Here is a 17522-nt window from a genome sequence, read left to right on the forward strand (position 1 = left end):
TCGCCGCACGGCGACTGCCACATTGTGTGATGTGGCGCAAACTCCCGAACAAAACGACTTCGCGTCCTATCTTCGTCAAAACGATGTTGGCCATGGAGAATTAGGTCTTCGATTTCGAGAGCTTGATTCAATCAGATTGAGAGAGCGAGCGAGAGACGGACATATACAAGGCGCTTGATTCGACCAATTTAGAGGATTTGGAGCTAGGGTTCTTGAGCCGATCCGGTCGGAGAGAGCAATGCGGCAGTGCATTGAATCGGATTGAGAGAGCGACAAGGGTGCTCAATTGAATCAAATTGAACAAGCCATCCTTTAGAAGTGAAGCACGTTGAGCCTTTTGTAAAGGAACGAAACAATGTTAAGTGTATTAAGATTAAGTTTAAATAGCTGATATATTAAAGTTATTGGAAAAATTGATAATTTTGAATGACATGACGGACTCTTATTAAGTGTTGAATATGACCAATCTATTTTATATGTCTATTTATTATTACATGTAGTATTATTCTTTGCAACATGCAGAACAAGTACCATCTCCTCCTATTTTCAATTTTATTAATTTGTATTTCCCATTAGGAGCCCAAATAACGAGGCGAGAATAGAAGAAGATCATGCGCCATTTTATTTGCATTAGCACCAAAAGACATTGGAATTTTAAAATCAGTTCGAGTACGAGCCCCTTTCTCGACTATTTAGAGTTCTAAATTCATAAAAATCATCCCTTAAAATTACATACATCATCGACATACTATTCGCAGGTTCCGCTAGAGTTAGTCGACTATTCGAAAGCCGGATTTAAAGGAGAAGACGACGAAATCGACGATCACCGGCTGAGAACTAAATAGATCGCACTCGGATGAGTAACATCACGACATCGGAGCGCGGAATAAAGAAAACCATTGCCCTTAATCCCTCCCTATTTCGAAATTCGATCCCGATCGCGTCCCGAGCCCCCCAATCTCTCGTCCGTCGCGAAGCTAATTTTCTAGAAGCACCAACTAGATGAATCGAGCTCATACATATTTTCTTCTTGTTCGAATAGACGAGATAAGAAGGGATTTTTATTTATATCATAAGCGTCGTGAACAGCCACAAATCACTGACGCATTGTCTCCTTCAGCACACACGGCACACAAAGTTCAAAAAAAAAAAAAACAGAAGTCGAAATCAAAAGGGCATGGATGGGAGCTTGGAGTTGGCTAGGAAGTGGCGGATGATCTGAAGAGAACGCTTAGGGGCAAAAGTGGGAACTTGATGCCCTGCTCCCCTCACCGTCACGAAAGTCAACCCCTCGTACGTCATCGTCCAACCTCCAACCTAGAGCCACACACAAAAAAATCTAATTTTCAGCCACACCCAATAAAAAAAAAATTAAATTAAATAAAATAAATAAGGAGAACACGCACGAAATATAAATTGCTCACGAGCTCAAATAAATTGGGCCACCATCACATTGAATTTCCTCCGCATTTTTAACGCGATTAAAAAATATAAATTGCTCACAAGACCGATCGAGGAAATTACCTCCCTGCCCTTGTACCACGCCCTCCAATTCTCCGTGATGTTGAGGCCGAGCTTGTTCAGCGCGTACCGAGTCGACGTCACCGGGACACTCCCGTCCGTGTCTCCGCTGAAACACGCGAAAAGGATTAATCGAAACAGAGAGGCAAAAAAAAAAGGAGGGAAAACCAAAAATTGCCAATTCAATTAATGAATGTGAATTGAATCGATCGACTTACCTGAAGACCCATAAGCGGATACCCCCACCGATGAGTTTCTTCAGTACCGGAAGGACTGAAGAGGGCGTGTCATTCCAAGAAAGGTTCACATCCCAGCTGAATTATTAATATTTGACCCCAAAATTAGCAAAGATCGATCAATATCTTTACAATTAGCCTCATGTTCAAGAAAAATCAAGAAATTATAATTTGATCACCTGCAGAGGCTCCACGGTCGAGGGATTAGGGTGACGTTTGCGTGCAAGGCGCGCTGCACGTCGGGAAGGTTAAAGTAAGCCGTGGCGTGGTTTGCCAGGCATGGATCGTAGCCCGCTAGTATCACACGTAAGAGTAGCTGTCGGATCAAGAGAGTTTAGTCGTTAGATTAAGCTAATCATCGCGGGAAATAGAAAAGTTAGATTGAAAAAAAAAGAAAGAAAGAGAAGGGACATATGACATTAAAGGAAGAAAAGGGCACCTACCAAATGATAATTACGTGTGCCCACTTTGGCTCGCGTGTTTAAGAGATGATTTGCGAAGGGTCGATCGGGCGGACAAGTCGGGGAGTACAAACTGTACATGTTGATTATCTTGTACAATTTGTAATACTCGAGTAATGCATTAAAACAATCATTGGTCACATTTTCGTTACTGAAGTCGCATTTGGCCTTGATTGAAATATAGAGATCGTCCGAAATCAGGGCGTGTCCCCACGCATAATCGATCCTCCCCTTCATATCCTTCTCGTCATCCATAGACGGGTTTCCCACCTGCATATTCAGAAATTTTGCAAGTAATTTATTCAATTGTATCAGTGGATATAACACGGAAAACCTTCGAACAAGATCGAGTCTAGTGGAGATTGGGTACGCACGATGACGCCTTTAAGGTTTATGAAAGTGTCTTCAATTGATTTTTGGTTCTCATCGTAAATAACCTCAGCAAGTTGTGGTACATAGTGCCCTGAAAAGGAGGAATATAATTACCATATTAACTAATAGATTAAATATAAGTTCTCTAGAATAATAAAAGAAATTGATAATTACCAACCTGCATAGCTCTCTCCTGCCATATAGAACTCGCTTGATCTGTACTGCGGGAACCTTTTGAACCAATTCAGTAGAAATGTGTGGGCATCTCTTGCTGTTAACAATCCCATAGAATTTCACTTCAGTAAAATGAGGTTATCTTTAAGAATCTACTAATCGATTTAGTTTTTACGAACCTGTACTGTTGTCGCCGTATTCCACGGTGGCGTTGGAGTAAGAAAACCCGACACCGACCGGCGAGTCGAGGAACAACAGATTCGTGGCTGCGATTAGTAAGGAAAAGAACAAAGACGAGGTGTTATTTCGCGGTACGACGAAATATATGATGTCGTAATTAGGACAATTGACATGCCTTTGTTCCAAGTATAGTTGTTGAATCTTAGGGTCGGGCCGCCGGGCCCTTCTTTCACGAGAAACGGGCCGAGTTCTTGGGCCTCGCCGTACCCGACCGAGCTGCATCCTGGGCCTGCAAACATAGGACGCAATATAAATGTTGGAGATTAATGAAAATAAGTAAAAATAATCAGCTCGCTAATCCCGTCAAATCGGATATAAAGATAATTTTTGGCCCGACATTTTTGGTTTTCAAGCGGCACATTCACGTAAAAGTTAGTTCTGTAATGGAATTCTTTGCAACAGTACCTCCATTGAGCCACAAGAGGAGAGGTTTCGCAGCGGGTTGGCTCGTCGCCTCGAAGAACCAGTAGAAGAGAGCCTTCCCGAGGAAATCGTCCACCGAGATGTAGCCGGAGTAGTGGCGGAAGCTCGCGGGGGGCTGGGTGGGGAGGGCGGTGACACGGTCGGCCTCTTGCCGCGCCATGATCTCGGGGTCATTTCGTTCCAACGGGGAAGAGGAGGCAGAGGCCGAGAGGCAGAGACAAAGGCACAACAAAACTACGTGTGAGAGGGCCATTTTCCAAAGCTTGCGTTTCGAGATTTGCTGAATGAGACGCGCATGACATGGTTCTCATCATGTCCTATTTATACCCGAATATGCAGTCTTCGAAAGTTATACATCGCTTCGCAAATCGATTGAGTGTACATGATCGACTCGTTCGAGAATTACTATGATTTTGATCATGGAAGCACGCACGACGGGATCTCGATGCCCTTGAAAGTGAATTTTGCCATTTGGGGAACGGAATCAAACGTCTTTTTATGGTTGAAAGTTTGCTGCTATCTTGCGAAATGGAAGTCAAAGAAATTGGTGGTGGGTCCTTTCTTCTTTGAGGGCGTCCGGGAAGCATCCTCTCAATCAATGCAGTTTGGAAAATGGAAAAGATCTCGGTCGAGTCAATGGTTTTAATCGAAATCTTCGACAGACTTTGGTGTGTTCATCAACCCACATTGTTGCCGGTGCATAGCTTATGCTCGTTTAAGGATGATCTGCACATGTGTGTTATCTTATCTAATCATTCCATTAATGAACGATGAGCTGCATGTGCTCTCGAAAAAGAAATTGGGATCTTTCTCAAAAGAAAGAAAGAAAGAAAGAAAGAAAGGGCGTCGAACTTTCGTTTCGAGAACAAATTTAGCCATAATGTTCGAGTGTCTCGTGAAGAGGCCCGAGCTTTTGTTCGAGAGACGAATTTGGCCATCATCAGAGCTTTCGTCCAAATTTGCAAACCGGCATCTGATGTGACGAACGGAGGATGATATGGTGAACGGCGACTGCCACGTCAAAATCCCAATGACGCCGTGCCCTCCCTTCACCAAAACGACGTCGTCCATGGGGAATTAGGTCTTCACTTTGGGGGGCTTGATTCAATCACGGAAAGAGAGAAACGGAGAGATACAAGGCGCTCAATTCAATCGATTTAGGGAATTTGGGGCTAGGGTCTTAAGCCAATCCAAAGAGCAATGCAGTGGCACATTGAATTAGATTGAGAGAGAGAGACATGGGCGCTCCATTGAGTCATATTGAGAGAGATACAAGGGTGCTCATTTTGGGCTATGTCCGGAACTCTATTCAACCATGCATGCATGGCGAGATATTTTTTAATGACGTGCCAGGCTCTTATTAAGTGTTGAATATGATCCATTTATTTATATGTTTATTTATCGTATGAAATTTATATTCCAACTTTATTACATTTAGCATACTCTTTTTAATAAGAAGATTTAGTACCATCTCCTACTTTCAACTTCATTACATTGTGCTTCCCATCGGGAGCCCAAATAAGGAGGAAAGAAGAGAGAAGACCATGCCCGATGATATTTGGATTAGCATGAAAAGACATTGGCAAGAACATAATGACCCGATTTGAATTTACCATCAATTCGAGTATGCACCCCCTTTCTCAACTATTTAGAGCTCTAAATTTATAAAATATCTTCGCTCAAAATTTTGCATGTCATCTACTTACTGTTTTGCACGTTTCGCTAGCATGAGTCGAGGATTTGAAAGTTGGATCAAAGCACCAATCGATGGAATTAATGATCGTTGGCCAAGAAGTAAGAACTCAATCGCATACGAGCACGCAAGTAACATCACGACATTGAAGCGCAAAATGAAGAAAAATCTCGCTTTTTTTTTTTGTTTATTTCAAGGAGTCGACCCTCGTCACGTCCCAAATCCCAAACCTCAAATCCGTCGCATGGCTAATTTTTTCTAATTATAATCTTTAAAATGGAGGAATCGAACTCTTGAAAACAAACATGGACCAATGACATTGTCTTCAGCACACAAAGCTCAAAAAGTCGAATCAAAAGGGCGTGGAGGGGAGATTGGAGTTGGCCAAGAAGTGGCGGATGATCTGAAGGGAACGCTTAGGGGCAAAAGTGGGAACTTGATGCCCCGCTCCTCTCACCGTCACGAAAGTCAACCCCTCGTACGTCATGGTCCAACCTCCGACCCAGAACCACACACAAAAAAATCTAATTTTCAGCCACCCCAAAAAAATAAATAAATAAAAAGAATACACACAAAATATAAAGGGATAATGACACAAATAGTCCCTGAACTTTAACTTAATGTGTAATTTGGTCCCTGAACTTTTAATTTGTTCAATGTAGTCCCTGAACTTTAACATAATGTTCAATTTGGTCCCTGAACTTTTGATTTGTTCAATGTGGTCCATGAACTTTTTATATGTGTTCAATTTAGTCCCTGAACTATATAAAAATGTTCAATATAGTCCCTGCACTTGAATTAATGGAAGGACTATATTGAACATTTTCAAATAGTTCAAGGACTAAATTGAACACATATTAAAAGTTCAGGGATAACATTGAACAAATCAAAAGTTCAGGGACCAAATTGAACATTAGGTTAAAGTTCAGGGACTACATTGAACAAATTAAAAGTTCAGGGACCAAATTGCACATTGGGTCAAAGTTCAGGGACTATTTGTGTCATTTTCCCAAATATAAATTGCTCACGAGCTCAAATAAACTTTATTAAATTCCAATGTCGATTTTATTGTATAGGGCCACCTTCACATTGAATTTCGTCTGCATTTATGACGTCATTAAAAATTAAAAGGGTCCAGCAGATTAGATTATCATAATTAGAGGCTGATTAGGGAAATTACCTCTCTGCCCTTGTACCACGGTCTCCGGTTCTCCGTGACGTCAAGGCCGAGCTTGTTCAGCGTGTACCGAGTCGACGTCACGGGGATCCTCCCGTCCGTGTCACCACCGAATCGCAAAAGGATTAGTTAAACAAAGAAAAAAACCCAAAATTGCCACCGTAACACGTGAATCGAATTTAATTAATGATGCTAATTTAATTAGTTAATTTAATCGATAGTACCTGAAGACCCACAAGCGAATACCCCCACCGATGAGTTTCTTCGGCACTGGGAGGACCGAAAAAGGCGCGTCCTTCCAAGAATTGCTCACCTCCATGCTTAATTAATGTTTAGAGGACGAAATTAGCAAAGATTAATATATTTATAATTAGCCTCATATTCAAGAAAATCAAGAAATTATAATTTAATCACCTGCAAAGACTCCACGGTCGAGGGATCCGGGTGACGTTCGCGTGCAATGTGTGTTGCACGTCGGGAAGGTTAAAGTAAGTCGTGGCATGGTTCATTAGGTATGGATTGTAGCCTGCTGGCATCGTACGTACGAGTTGTTGTCGGATCAGGAGAGATTAGTCATTAAATTAGGTTAATTGCCACGGAAAATAGAAAAGTTAAATTAAGAAAAAGTGCAGGGACAAAAAATTAAGGAAGAAAAGGGCGACTACCAGATGATAATCAGGCGCGTCCGCTTCGGCTCGCGTGTTTAAGAGACGGTTGGTGGCGAAGGGTCGGCCAAGCGGACAAGTCGAGGAGTACAAACTGTACATATCGATCATCTTGTACAATTTGCTGTACTCGTCGAATACACTAATACAATCTTTAGTCTGATTTACGTGACTAAAGTCGCATTTGGCCTTGATTGAACTGTAGGCATTATCCGAAATCAGGGTGTGTCCCAAGCGTAATCGACCATCCCCGTGAAATCCGTCTCGAAATCCATGTACGGATTTCCCATCTGCACGTTTGTATAGTTTTCGTAAGTAACTTTTTTTTCCATTTGTATCAGTGGATATAACGCGAGAAATCATCAAATAAGATTTGAGTTTAGTGACGAATTTGGTACGCACGATGACGCCTCGAAGGTTTATGAAAGTGTCTTCAATTGATTTTTGGTTCTCGTCGTAAATAACCTCAGCAAGTTGTGGTACATAGTGCCCTGAACAGGAGGAATATAATTAGCAAATTAATTAATAGATTAAATATAAGTTCTCTAAAAAATAAAAAATAAAAATTGATAATTGAAAAACTTGTAAAATTAATTGTAAAATTAGGGTCGATAATTAGTAACCTGCATAGCGTTCTCCTGCCATATAGAACTCGCTTGATCTGTACTGCGGAAACCTTTTGAACCAATTCAATAGAAATGTGTGGGCATCTCTTGCTGTCAATAATTGCAAATGAAGAATTTCATTTTAGTAAATGAGGTTATCTTTAAGGATCTGCTGATCAATTTAATTTTTGCAAACTTGTATTGTTGTTGCCGTGTTCCACGGTAGCGTTCGAGTAAAAAAAATCCGACACCGACCGGCGATTTGAGGAATAACAGATTCGCAGCTGCGATTATTAAGGGAAAAAAAAGCAGGACTTTATTTACGATATGATATATGATGTTATAACTAGGACATTCGAGATGCCCGATTGATTTAATTTAGAATGCCAAATAAATATACTTCTTTTCGTTCTAATTAAGCTGAGAAAAGAAAGAAAGGAAATATCCAACATGCCTTTGTTCCAAGTATAGTTATTGAATCTTAGGGTCGGGCCGTCGGGCCCATCTTTCACGAGAAACGGGCCAAGTTCTTGGGCCTCGCCGAACCCGACTGAGGTGCATCCCGGGCCTGCAAATATAGTATGTAAATATAAGTGTGGAGATTTAATGAACATAAGTAAAAAAATAATTACTATAGGATATATGTGACACATTAATGTAAGAGTATTAACTCTGTGACGAAATTCTTTGCAATAGTACCTCCGTTGAGCCACAAGAGGAGAGGCTTCTTAGCGGGTTGGCTCGAGGGTCGCCTCGAAGAACCAGTAGAAGAGAGCCTTCCTGGGGCCCTCGTCCACTGAGATATAGCCGGAGTAGCTGCGGAAGCTCACCGGGGGTTGGGCGGGGAGGGCAGTGATGCAATCGGCCTCTTGCCGCGCCCCAATCTCGGGGCCAATTCGTTCCCACGACGAAGAGGAGGCAGAGGCAAAGGCACAGAGCTATGGCTGAGAGGGCCATTTCCTAAAGTTCTTTTGTGCGTGCTTCGAAATTTGCTGAATGAAATGTGCATAACATGGTTCTTATTAGGGGTTAGTATGGTTCCAGGTTTTACCCTGAAACCTGATAACCTGACCTGTAAGAATCTGCAGGTTTCAAGTTCCAAGGTATGCAGGGTAGGTTCTACATTCTAAAAATTGGGGAACCTATTTCGACGGGTAGGTTCCAGGTTCTAAGTAGGCGGAACCTAGAACCTGAAACCTAAATAAGGTTTTTATGTTTTTTCTTGGTCTATGTCTTCACGTGATCCTGCGGTGTTTCATGGCGTTAGATGATGAGTGTATAATCTAGAATCATTAATTTGAGTTTTCATTTTATGACTTGTTAATATTTCATATTCTTTGTGTGTCTAAATATAAGTTATGGTCAGTGGATCATAACAGCAAGTGGTAGTCATTAAAGGTAATAATTCACTGCAATTATTCAATTAACAATATAGGTGGAACCTAGGTAAAACTTGAAACCGACCCTGGAACCTGTAATAGAGTAAGTTCCAAGTTCCAAAAAATGATGAATTTATTCTCATGGGCAGGTTCCACTAAGTGAAACCTGTGCGAAACATAGAACCGCTTACTCCTAGTATTAATTTACACAATGATTTTTCAGTTTAATTGTATTTATTTGAATCGTAATACTAGGAAAATCAGTCTTTTGTATTCTCTTTGGTAAATGACAAGCTTGTTTAGTATTGTTGAGTTCATTTTCATTTTGTTTAACTAAAATGAAATAAAAAAAATTATTAAATCCTGAAACTTACCCTATAACCTGTGAAATGCTACCCTAGAACCTACGAAACAGACATGCGAAGCTTTTCACGGAATGCAAACGAGTTATAAAATGCTAACTCCTGAACTCGGACACTCAGTTGAGGCATATGGAAGTTTCGATTCGGAAATTGGAGATCGTTCGTGCAAATCTCATCGTTTGCAAACTATTCCCGGTCGGAAGCCTTCCGCATAGATCAAGGACTTGGATTCAACTGGTTCATGGGAGTATGCGGGATGTTTCACAGTAGCCGGTTTCTAACCTGGATAAAAATAAAATAAAATTCAACAAGGGTATTTATATTAATCTAATTTTCCAAGTGAAATAAAAAAAATTTGTCTTCCTTTTTTATCGGCAAAAGGACACCAGAAGTGCTACAACTTGTATACGGAGATCACTTTGGTGCCATAACTTTTTTTTGGATCACTTTGGTGTCAACTTTTTTGAAAAACGATCATTTTAGTGCCAATGCTAATGTGGCTCGCCGGAAATCCGATGTGGCCCTGACACACCTCGCCGGAAAGGTCTAGTCAGCATTAAAAACCAAAAACGACGCCGTTTAGCCCGCTGACGTGTACTTTTAAAAAAAAATTATATTATATTAAAAAAAAAAAAGGTTGCAGCAGCGGCGAGGGAGCCCTCGCCGCTGCTGCCGCCAACCCACCACCGCCGGGAAGGGCCAGCGGTGGTGGGCGCAGTGGTCGACGAGGGTCACTGGCCCCTGGTCGGGGCCCGGCGATCCTCGCCTCGCCTTGCCCAGCGAGGGTCGCTGGCCCCTGGTCGGGGCCCGGCGATCCTCGCCTCGCCCAGCGAGGGCCAGATCCGGCGAGGCGAGACCTCGCCGTCGCAACCCAAGCGACGGCGAGCTCTCGCCTCGCCCAACAAAGGCGAGGCCGGACCTTGCCGTCGCCGGGTCGCGACGGCGGGGTCTCGCCTCGCCCAGAAGGCGAGGCCGACCTCGCCGTCGCCCGGGTCGCGACGGCGAGGTCGGCTCGCCTTCGCCGGGCGAGACGAGACCTCGCCGTCGCGAGGCCGGACCTTGCCGTCGCCCGGGTCGCGACGGCGAGGTCGGCCTCGTCTCACCTAGTAAAGGCGAGGCGGACCTCGCCGTCGCTCGGGTCGCGACGGCGAGGTCTCGCCTAGCCGGATCCGGCCCTTGCTTGGGTGAGGCGAGGGTCGCCGAGCCCCGGCGACCCTCGCCCACCACTGCGCCCACCACCGCCGGCCCTTCCCGGCGGTAGTGGGTTGGCGGCAGCAGCGGTGAGGGCTCCCTCGCCGCTGCTGCAACCTTTTTTTTTTTTTTTAATTATTTTTTTTTATAAAAATTAAAAAATTCGAAAAAAAGTCACATAATTTCCACGTGTACAAGTCAGACCATTTTTTTAAAAATATAAATGCCAGGTTAGCTTTTTGGTCGGAGTCACTAAAGTGATCTATTTTCCTCCGACTTGGCACCAAAGTGATCCGAAAAAAAGTTATGGCACCAAAGTGATCTCCGTACACAAGTTGTTGCACTTCTGGTATACTTTTGCCCTTTTTTTTATCTTTAGTCTTGGTCTTTTGGGTTCATTGACACGCAATTAAATGATAGCATTTAATTGGTCAAGGTTACCATTTGATCATTATATAAACAAGGAAAACAGATGTGTTTATTTGACATCTAGTGGTACGGGAAAAAAAGTAATTGCAAGAAGTGAAGTGCACAAATTGTAAGAGAAAATTGAAAGTAATAGCATAAATTGAGGATGAAAAAATGTATGCAATCCTAGATAATTGTTGACGACATAACACACACTGACAGACAGACACACACACTATGCATGTTTGAAATTTTTGTTTTTATCAATTATAACCCTAAAAAAAGGCAAGAATCCCTCCGTTTTTCGTTTTCACCATTTAAAGGCGAATTTTTTAAATTCGCAAAGTATTTTCTTTTAAGAAAAAGTGACAAATCTCATAAGAAAATTACAAGAAGCGATTTTATACTCATTTTAATCGACTCTTTTCTCTTGTACTTTTGCAAAAAAACTCAATGCCAAAAAGTTCCAAGGGGATGCGAACCGTCACAACGTCCCAAATGATTCAAATAATAATAATAATAATAATAAAAGAAGAAAAAAAACAACGACAAAAGAGTGGGAAATTCCCATCAGTGGGAAATTCCCACCTCGTTGAGGTTGTTAAAATACTATGTACAGAAGCCCCATTACATGATAACTTGCTCTCGCCGAAGAGATTGCCGTATTGCCAGAGTGAATAATATACTCCAGCAACACTACATTGTAAAGATAAAATCTCTTCAGAGGGATTGGGACGAACGCGTTTCCTCTCAATATATAGGTCGACGGCATCGATGAGTGGAATTACATCCTAACCTAAATTTTCGGCGAATAGTGGCTGCTTGTTGAAGCTGACGATGAGTATGCAGGGATTCGTGCTCCTGTTCATAGGAAAAAGGACGATGGTTTTCGATGTTTTGGGTCCGTATGGCAAATCGACAGGATGATTACGCCGAGGGCACTTTGAGTACATGGAGTGTGATAATCATTAAGGCTACACTTGTTATTGTTTGTGGAGTTTCACGATCATGCACATAGAAAAGCTGCTGATGGAGTAACTGTTCAGGATATTGAACAAGATGAGCACCCTGTTCTAAGGAATCATGGTAATGAACAAGTTGAGACTTAAAGCTTTAAGTCTGTGCTAAGAAAAATCCTTTCCATCTACCAACCCAGAAAAAAGGGAAAGTCCCTTCATCATCTCTGTCAACTAAAATACCAATCTCAGCTGTGACTAACCATTCTTACAGATTTATCACTATCATGATCGATAAATTAACAGACATTTTTGCACCATCGCATACTTGTGATGCTCAGTGTACCTCCACAGTTCACATGAGATTGCAAGTCATCTGTAAAGAGCTAGAGGCATCCAAGGAACAAGACTTTGCAAGCAACAAATCCTTCTAGTTTAATTCTTACCGCCACATCTTGGTCCATGGGAAGGATCAAAGGAATGACATTTCAAAGTCGCCTGTGTTAGAATTTCAATGGTATCACCAAAAAGAATGGTGAAAATAAATTATTCATATGGCAATGTGCATTATTTTCCTAATCTTTCTAAAGCACAACAAAAGTAACATCAATTTCAGCAACAGTTTTGCTGCCTATCCCAAAAATATGACAAGAACTTGTGGAACTGGTACCTCTCGCCTTCCTGAGAAGCTAGAATCCAGCAACTAAAGAAAAGTCGACCACTGCAGCTCTGAAGCTGAGGTATATGATCCCTGAAACATCCAATGAAAAAGTAGCATGAACTCGCATTACAATCCTAAGCAGTGACAAAGTTCTCTTGTACAGAGACCAGGCAGTGTCCATGTCCCAACAATCACCAGCCTAGCTCCACCTTCTTCGTTCTTCCTCTTCATCAACTGAAACATACCATGCTGGTCGTCGCTTTGCATTACTCAGACGGTAGTTCAGGAGCACTTCTTCATCACATAGTGCCCGAGTAGCCACCAGAACTATTGTCTTCAAAGTAGGAATCTCTAACCCGCTATTCCCTAAACCTCCCCACTTGAACCAAAAGCTGCCAAATCTTCTCATATTAGCTTCTTCTACCCTTCCGAACAATATATTTGGAATATAAGCTCTCATGTTCTTCTCAGTCAGAGGAAAGTCATAAGGACAAATCATTACATTTGGATCCATGCCCTTCGCAGGGTGATTAGCAAAATGAGCCAAAGCAAGTGGATTTCTACGCTCCAACACATCGACATTATTTCCCCCTTGTCTTCCTTCCAAAGGCTTACTAAGGACCTTCCAAACCCGGTCAGATGCACTTTCATTGTTTTGCATATTAGGGTTGATATCCATTGCACTAGAGCCATCCCACACTTCTCGGGCATCGCCACCAGCACCCCAAGGCTGAGCATTTATCACGGTGCCATCATACCTAGTGATTAAATATGGGTTCTGAGCGTCAACCCGAGGATATCCAGGAATATACCGGTAATATGCAGGGGAATATATGACCCCAGGGTAAAAGGCTACCACGGTACCGACTTGAGCCTCGCCATCTATAAATAAACCTTGGCCGGCATCCTTATGTGGAATTTGAGATGGTTTAACAGCAAGGGTGTAGCCCATACGATCCTTTAATCTTTGAGAGACTTCAGTGCATTTCCATGGCCTTGTCTCCGTTATGGCTGTGCTGAAAAGAATAATATAAGTACTGAGATACAAAATAATTCACCCTGTTTCCAGAAAGAGGAACAAAAAAAGCAAAACTTAGAGGAGATGCCCAGATATATTCTGTCTGATGTTAAAAAAGGCAGGTGGAGATAAACTCAAAAGTCATGCCTCAACACAATAATGAACTGTTCATTCGTATCTTAATGACATGAATCATCCACGCTCATTCATTCTTGCATATCTAAATAAAACCCAATCCCACATATATGAACACCGAGTACATCCTCCAAGCAAATTATTACATAGTCAACTGTGGTATGGCTGTTGTTCCTAAATCCAGTTTGAAAGATATGAAGTTGAGAAGCAAGGATAAGCTCCTATTGTCGACTCATAAAGATCATTATCTAAAGTAGGAGAATAATAATTCCCTACAGAAAATGATCTTGGAACAGGCCTGGAAGAGGATAGCATCTGGTGCCAACTGCAATAGCCAGACTTTTGAAGGACTGGGTTCCATAGCAGATTGCACAGCAAAATTTCACTACAGGAAGCAGGAAACTACCTTTAAATGCATAGATTTATATGTCTTCCACTTGTTCTCTGCAATCTTGTGACTGTCGTGTGGCACAAGTTACATACTTTGAGTATTTTGGAAGATAAAGTACCATATGGCTTTTTGAGAAATAGAGACAGCGCCATACTAGCTGGACAAATGGATAATGCTGCTAAGAAGCTTTAACATTACTTGATTCACCAGTACTTTGTGTTGCACCTTAACATTGAGCATGTGAAAGATAAATGGAACACAGAGAAAGAGAGAAAGCGCTACACATAACTAAACATGCGATAGTCCTTCTAGGAAGCCTTGACATTTCTTGATTTGCTGAATATTTCATTCGCACCTAAACATCATGCAGCAACAAAAGAAGGAAATAGAATTATTTTACTCAAGCTTACACAATGGATGATGCTTCCTAGCTCCAACACGTTCCCAGACTGTAAAACCTCCTATGCAGATATGATTAAAAATCTTGCAGTTTGACCAATCTTATGTCTTCAAAAATACATTACTGAATACTTCTTCCCGTCTGTATCTCCTGTCTTTGTTACATCAGAGACTAAAGCACTGAACTGCTATTCTTTTTTTTTTTTTTGGTCGCTAACCGAACTGCTATTCAGTACAGAAGTTTTATCCATATACTTACGGGGAAAAGATACGCGTGCAAATGTTTGGGCAAATGTTCTTCCTAATACTATTTTAACAAACTAAAAGATTGTGCGGATGTTTTTCCAAATCTAGCAGACTCGGATCATAAAACTTTGGCACTTCTTTGACTACTTTAAATCTAACAGCAAGCGTGAATTGACTAGAAACTCCTCACCTGCACTGACCAAAAACAAGTAAATCTCAAATTTCCCCCTATACTGAGAAAGTTGATAAAAAATCCCTTTGAAGCACATTCAAAGCACCAAACTGAGAACTTCTGTGTTGAAAATGCTTAAGTTCTCAAAATTAGCATATGATGCATCCCCTGGAATTCCAGCAACTACAATCCCACTTCAGGGCGAAGGCCAACCTGATTGCTAATGTTGTTCACATCACGTATCATGTAGGCCTTACCCCTACCAACATGCCCAACTCTCCTCGCTGAAATGAGGCAGATCAGTAAAGTCAAAGTGCAAGCTAATTAAGTACTGAGGGCTAATGCAAACCTATTGATTAACAGAATAGACTTTGTAAATGTCTGATCCTGCAGGTTATCCTTTTCTCAATTTGGGGTTCTGGCAACTGAACATGCTCAGAAATGACTATAATGGTCAGTCCATCAAGGCCATCCATCTTAACGAATGGAAACACAATGCTTGACATGGAAAAGGATGAGATTTGTGTTAAAGAACTCACCAGATCTTTTCTCAGTTGATCCACTTCCACCTACAGCAAAACTAAGGCCACTACGATGATGAGCTTTACTTGATACTGGAGAATCAACTGCTGGAGCAGTATTTGTCTTATTAACATCGGGAAGAAGAATCTCATCCATGAATGTGCAAAAAGATTTAAGTTGAGAATGGACATTTTCTTGGACTTGCTTTTGTTGATCAGCAACAGAAGCTTTACTGGCCATCTGAATAAGCTCCTCTGCATCTGACTCTTCAGCATCCCCACCTAAACGGTTGTAGCTGAAAGAGAATTTTTTTTTTTTTTTGGTAAATCACAAGCATCTGGATGCAAGCAGTTATCCATATTGAGGAAGATTTACCAATTTATTTCATTGCATTCAAAGATCATACAGAAAGCAAAAGAAATCATATGGCAAACATAGAGGGCAATCAAATGGCAGCAAGAAATCATTACAATTGAAGAGTGACATCATCCAAACATTTAACTCTAAGAACCTTAAACGACCAGTAATTCATATATAGCCTACAAGTTTCACTAAATTCAACAAAAGTGAAATTCCCCTCAAATGCAATAAATTCTCCTTTTGAAACCTTCTTGTTTAATAAAGAGGAGGGACTAATCAGCAACAACAGAAATCTCCCAGAAATGAAGGAATTATATATAAGTGCAATGATAAATGGCACCAGCACTCAAATAGAAAAACTGTTTCTGTACTGTGTCATTGTAATCCCAATACAAAGTGTCTTTACATACATCTTCAACAAACAGTCAAGATTTTATCGTTTGTGATCCAAGTTCAACGGCAACCGACCCCCAATGAACAGTTCCCCAGGGATTTTTTACAAGCACCCCACGAACATTGCACTAAAGACAACAAAACTATGAACATACAAAGAATACTGCCAAAGCTTATTATACTAAAAAAGCAATGCCCAAATATGCTGACAGTCAATAAGCCTACCATAAGCCTCAACTTCCAGCAAACAAATGAAAAAAAAAAAAGCCTAATTTCACAGAATCACACGAGAGTCACCTGGTGTATAGGAACAGGCGATTTATATCTGTTTCGAATTGGAGCTGCCTCGGATCTCTCGCGAACATGGGATTCTTCGCAAAATTTTTCACGGCCTGCAACGGCACAATAATTGGGCACACCGAGTTACTTGCCGATTCGAAACGGCACAACAAGAATCCACAGGAAAGCGCCAGCCAGCGAAACGCTACACGAATGGACCTCATGGGCATTACTTTGCCGTGCTTCGACCAAACCCACGTCTTAAACCGTTCACGTAAAATGCTGGAACCCCAATGAATCGCGGGTGTAAAAAAATTTACAGCAGCTTCAGCTAATCCCTTGCACAAATTCTTGAAAAGACCCGAATTCGTGTGGGACTCGTTTGAAGAATCTACTCAAACGTCGATCAGAGAGAGAGATGGAGAGTTACCTCTTGAAATTTCTGAAACAAGAACGCCATGGGAAGAGGTGGAACCTCCTCGTTTCTCGGTTCTCACTCTCCTCGCCCTCTGCGCACTTCGACTCGAAGAGCAGCGCCGCGATGTGTTAGTGTCGGTGCCTCTCGAGCTTTGAGGGAGCTTAAAACCCCTAAAACCTTCTTTCTTTTTTGATTTGGTTTTTTCTGCTTTAATTCAACTAGCTATGTCACAAGTGCTTTTTGCACGTGCTTAACATTTTAATTTTTGTCTTTACACATTTACCTAAAATTTCTGTAATTGAATTTCTTGCTTGTAAAAAATTCGGGACAACTATGGATTATTAACGTCACTCATGAAAAATTTATGAATTGCCTCTGAGTGGAATTCATCCCTGAGACAGTTAAGGCTTATTGCGGAAGATTCACTAAGATTTACGTTCAGTTATTTGGTGTATCTCTTGTCATTAGTTAGGATTTACTTCAATGACCACGTAGTATGGACTAAAACTGAAGCAGATACACCAAATTGAAAAATTATTTACAGCTCGCGATGCGTAAAAATCTCAATTGTTTGTCACACCTAATCGATACGCATGTTCGCATATGTGCTTGTTACTTCATCACTAGACCAACACTACAACCAATCTTATTTCTCTAGCTCCCAG

At 41.5% G+C, this 17522-nt stretch overlaps 2 protein-coding genes and 1 pseudogene across 2 annotated transcripts; all 3 read right to left on the reverse strand.

Annotated features, from left to right (window-relative positions):
* Positions 1–1022: 1022 nt before the first annotated feature.
* Positions 1023–3706, reverse strand: LOC115677688 (serine carboxypeptidase-like 34). Its single transcript, XM_056313111.1, has 10 exons — positions 3410–3706; positions 3120–3233; positions 2944–3039; positions 2769–2861; positions 2593–2681; positions 2201–2488; positions 1937–2073; positions 1740–1835; positions 1525–1630; positions 1023–1317 (listed from the first exon to the last, which is right to left on the reverse strand). Exons 1-10 carry the CDS (start codon positions 3678–3680, stop codon positions 1168–1170), a joined length of 1440 nt encoding a protein of 479 aa, XP_056169086.1. The 5' UTR covers positions 3681–3706; the 3' UTR covers positions 1023–1167.
* A 1766-nt stretch (positions 3707–5472) lies between these two features.
* Positions 5473–12705, reverse strand: LOC115677698 (serine carboxypeptidase-like 34; annotated as a pseudogene).
* LOC115677965 (uncharacterized) lies at positions 12345–17021 on the reverse strand. The gene is made up of 4 exons (XM_030601222.2): positions 16870–17021; positions 16458–16552; positions 15425–15702; positions 12345–13535 (listed from the first exon to the last, which is right to left on the reverse strand). The coding sequence occupies exons 1-4, from the start codon at positions 16897–16899 to the stop codon at positions 12724–12726; spliced, it is 1215 nt and encodes a 404-aa protein (XP_030457082.1). The 5' UTR covers positions 16900–17021; the 3' UTR covers positions 12345–12723.
* Between the last annotated feature and the right edge of the window lie 501 nt (positions 17022–17522).

The sequence above is a fragment of the Syzygium oleosum genome, unplaced genomic scaffold, assembly GCF_021117445.2.
Source record: "Syzygium oleosum isolate NSW1041296 unplaced genomic scaffold, Sole_v2.1 Sole_v2.07, whole genome shotgun sequence".
NCBI classification, from domain to species: domain Eukaryota; kingdom Viridiplantae; phylum Streptophyta; class Magnoliopsida; order Myrtales; family Myrtaceae; genus Syzygium; species Syzygium oleosum.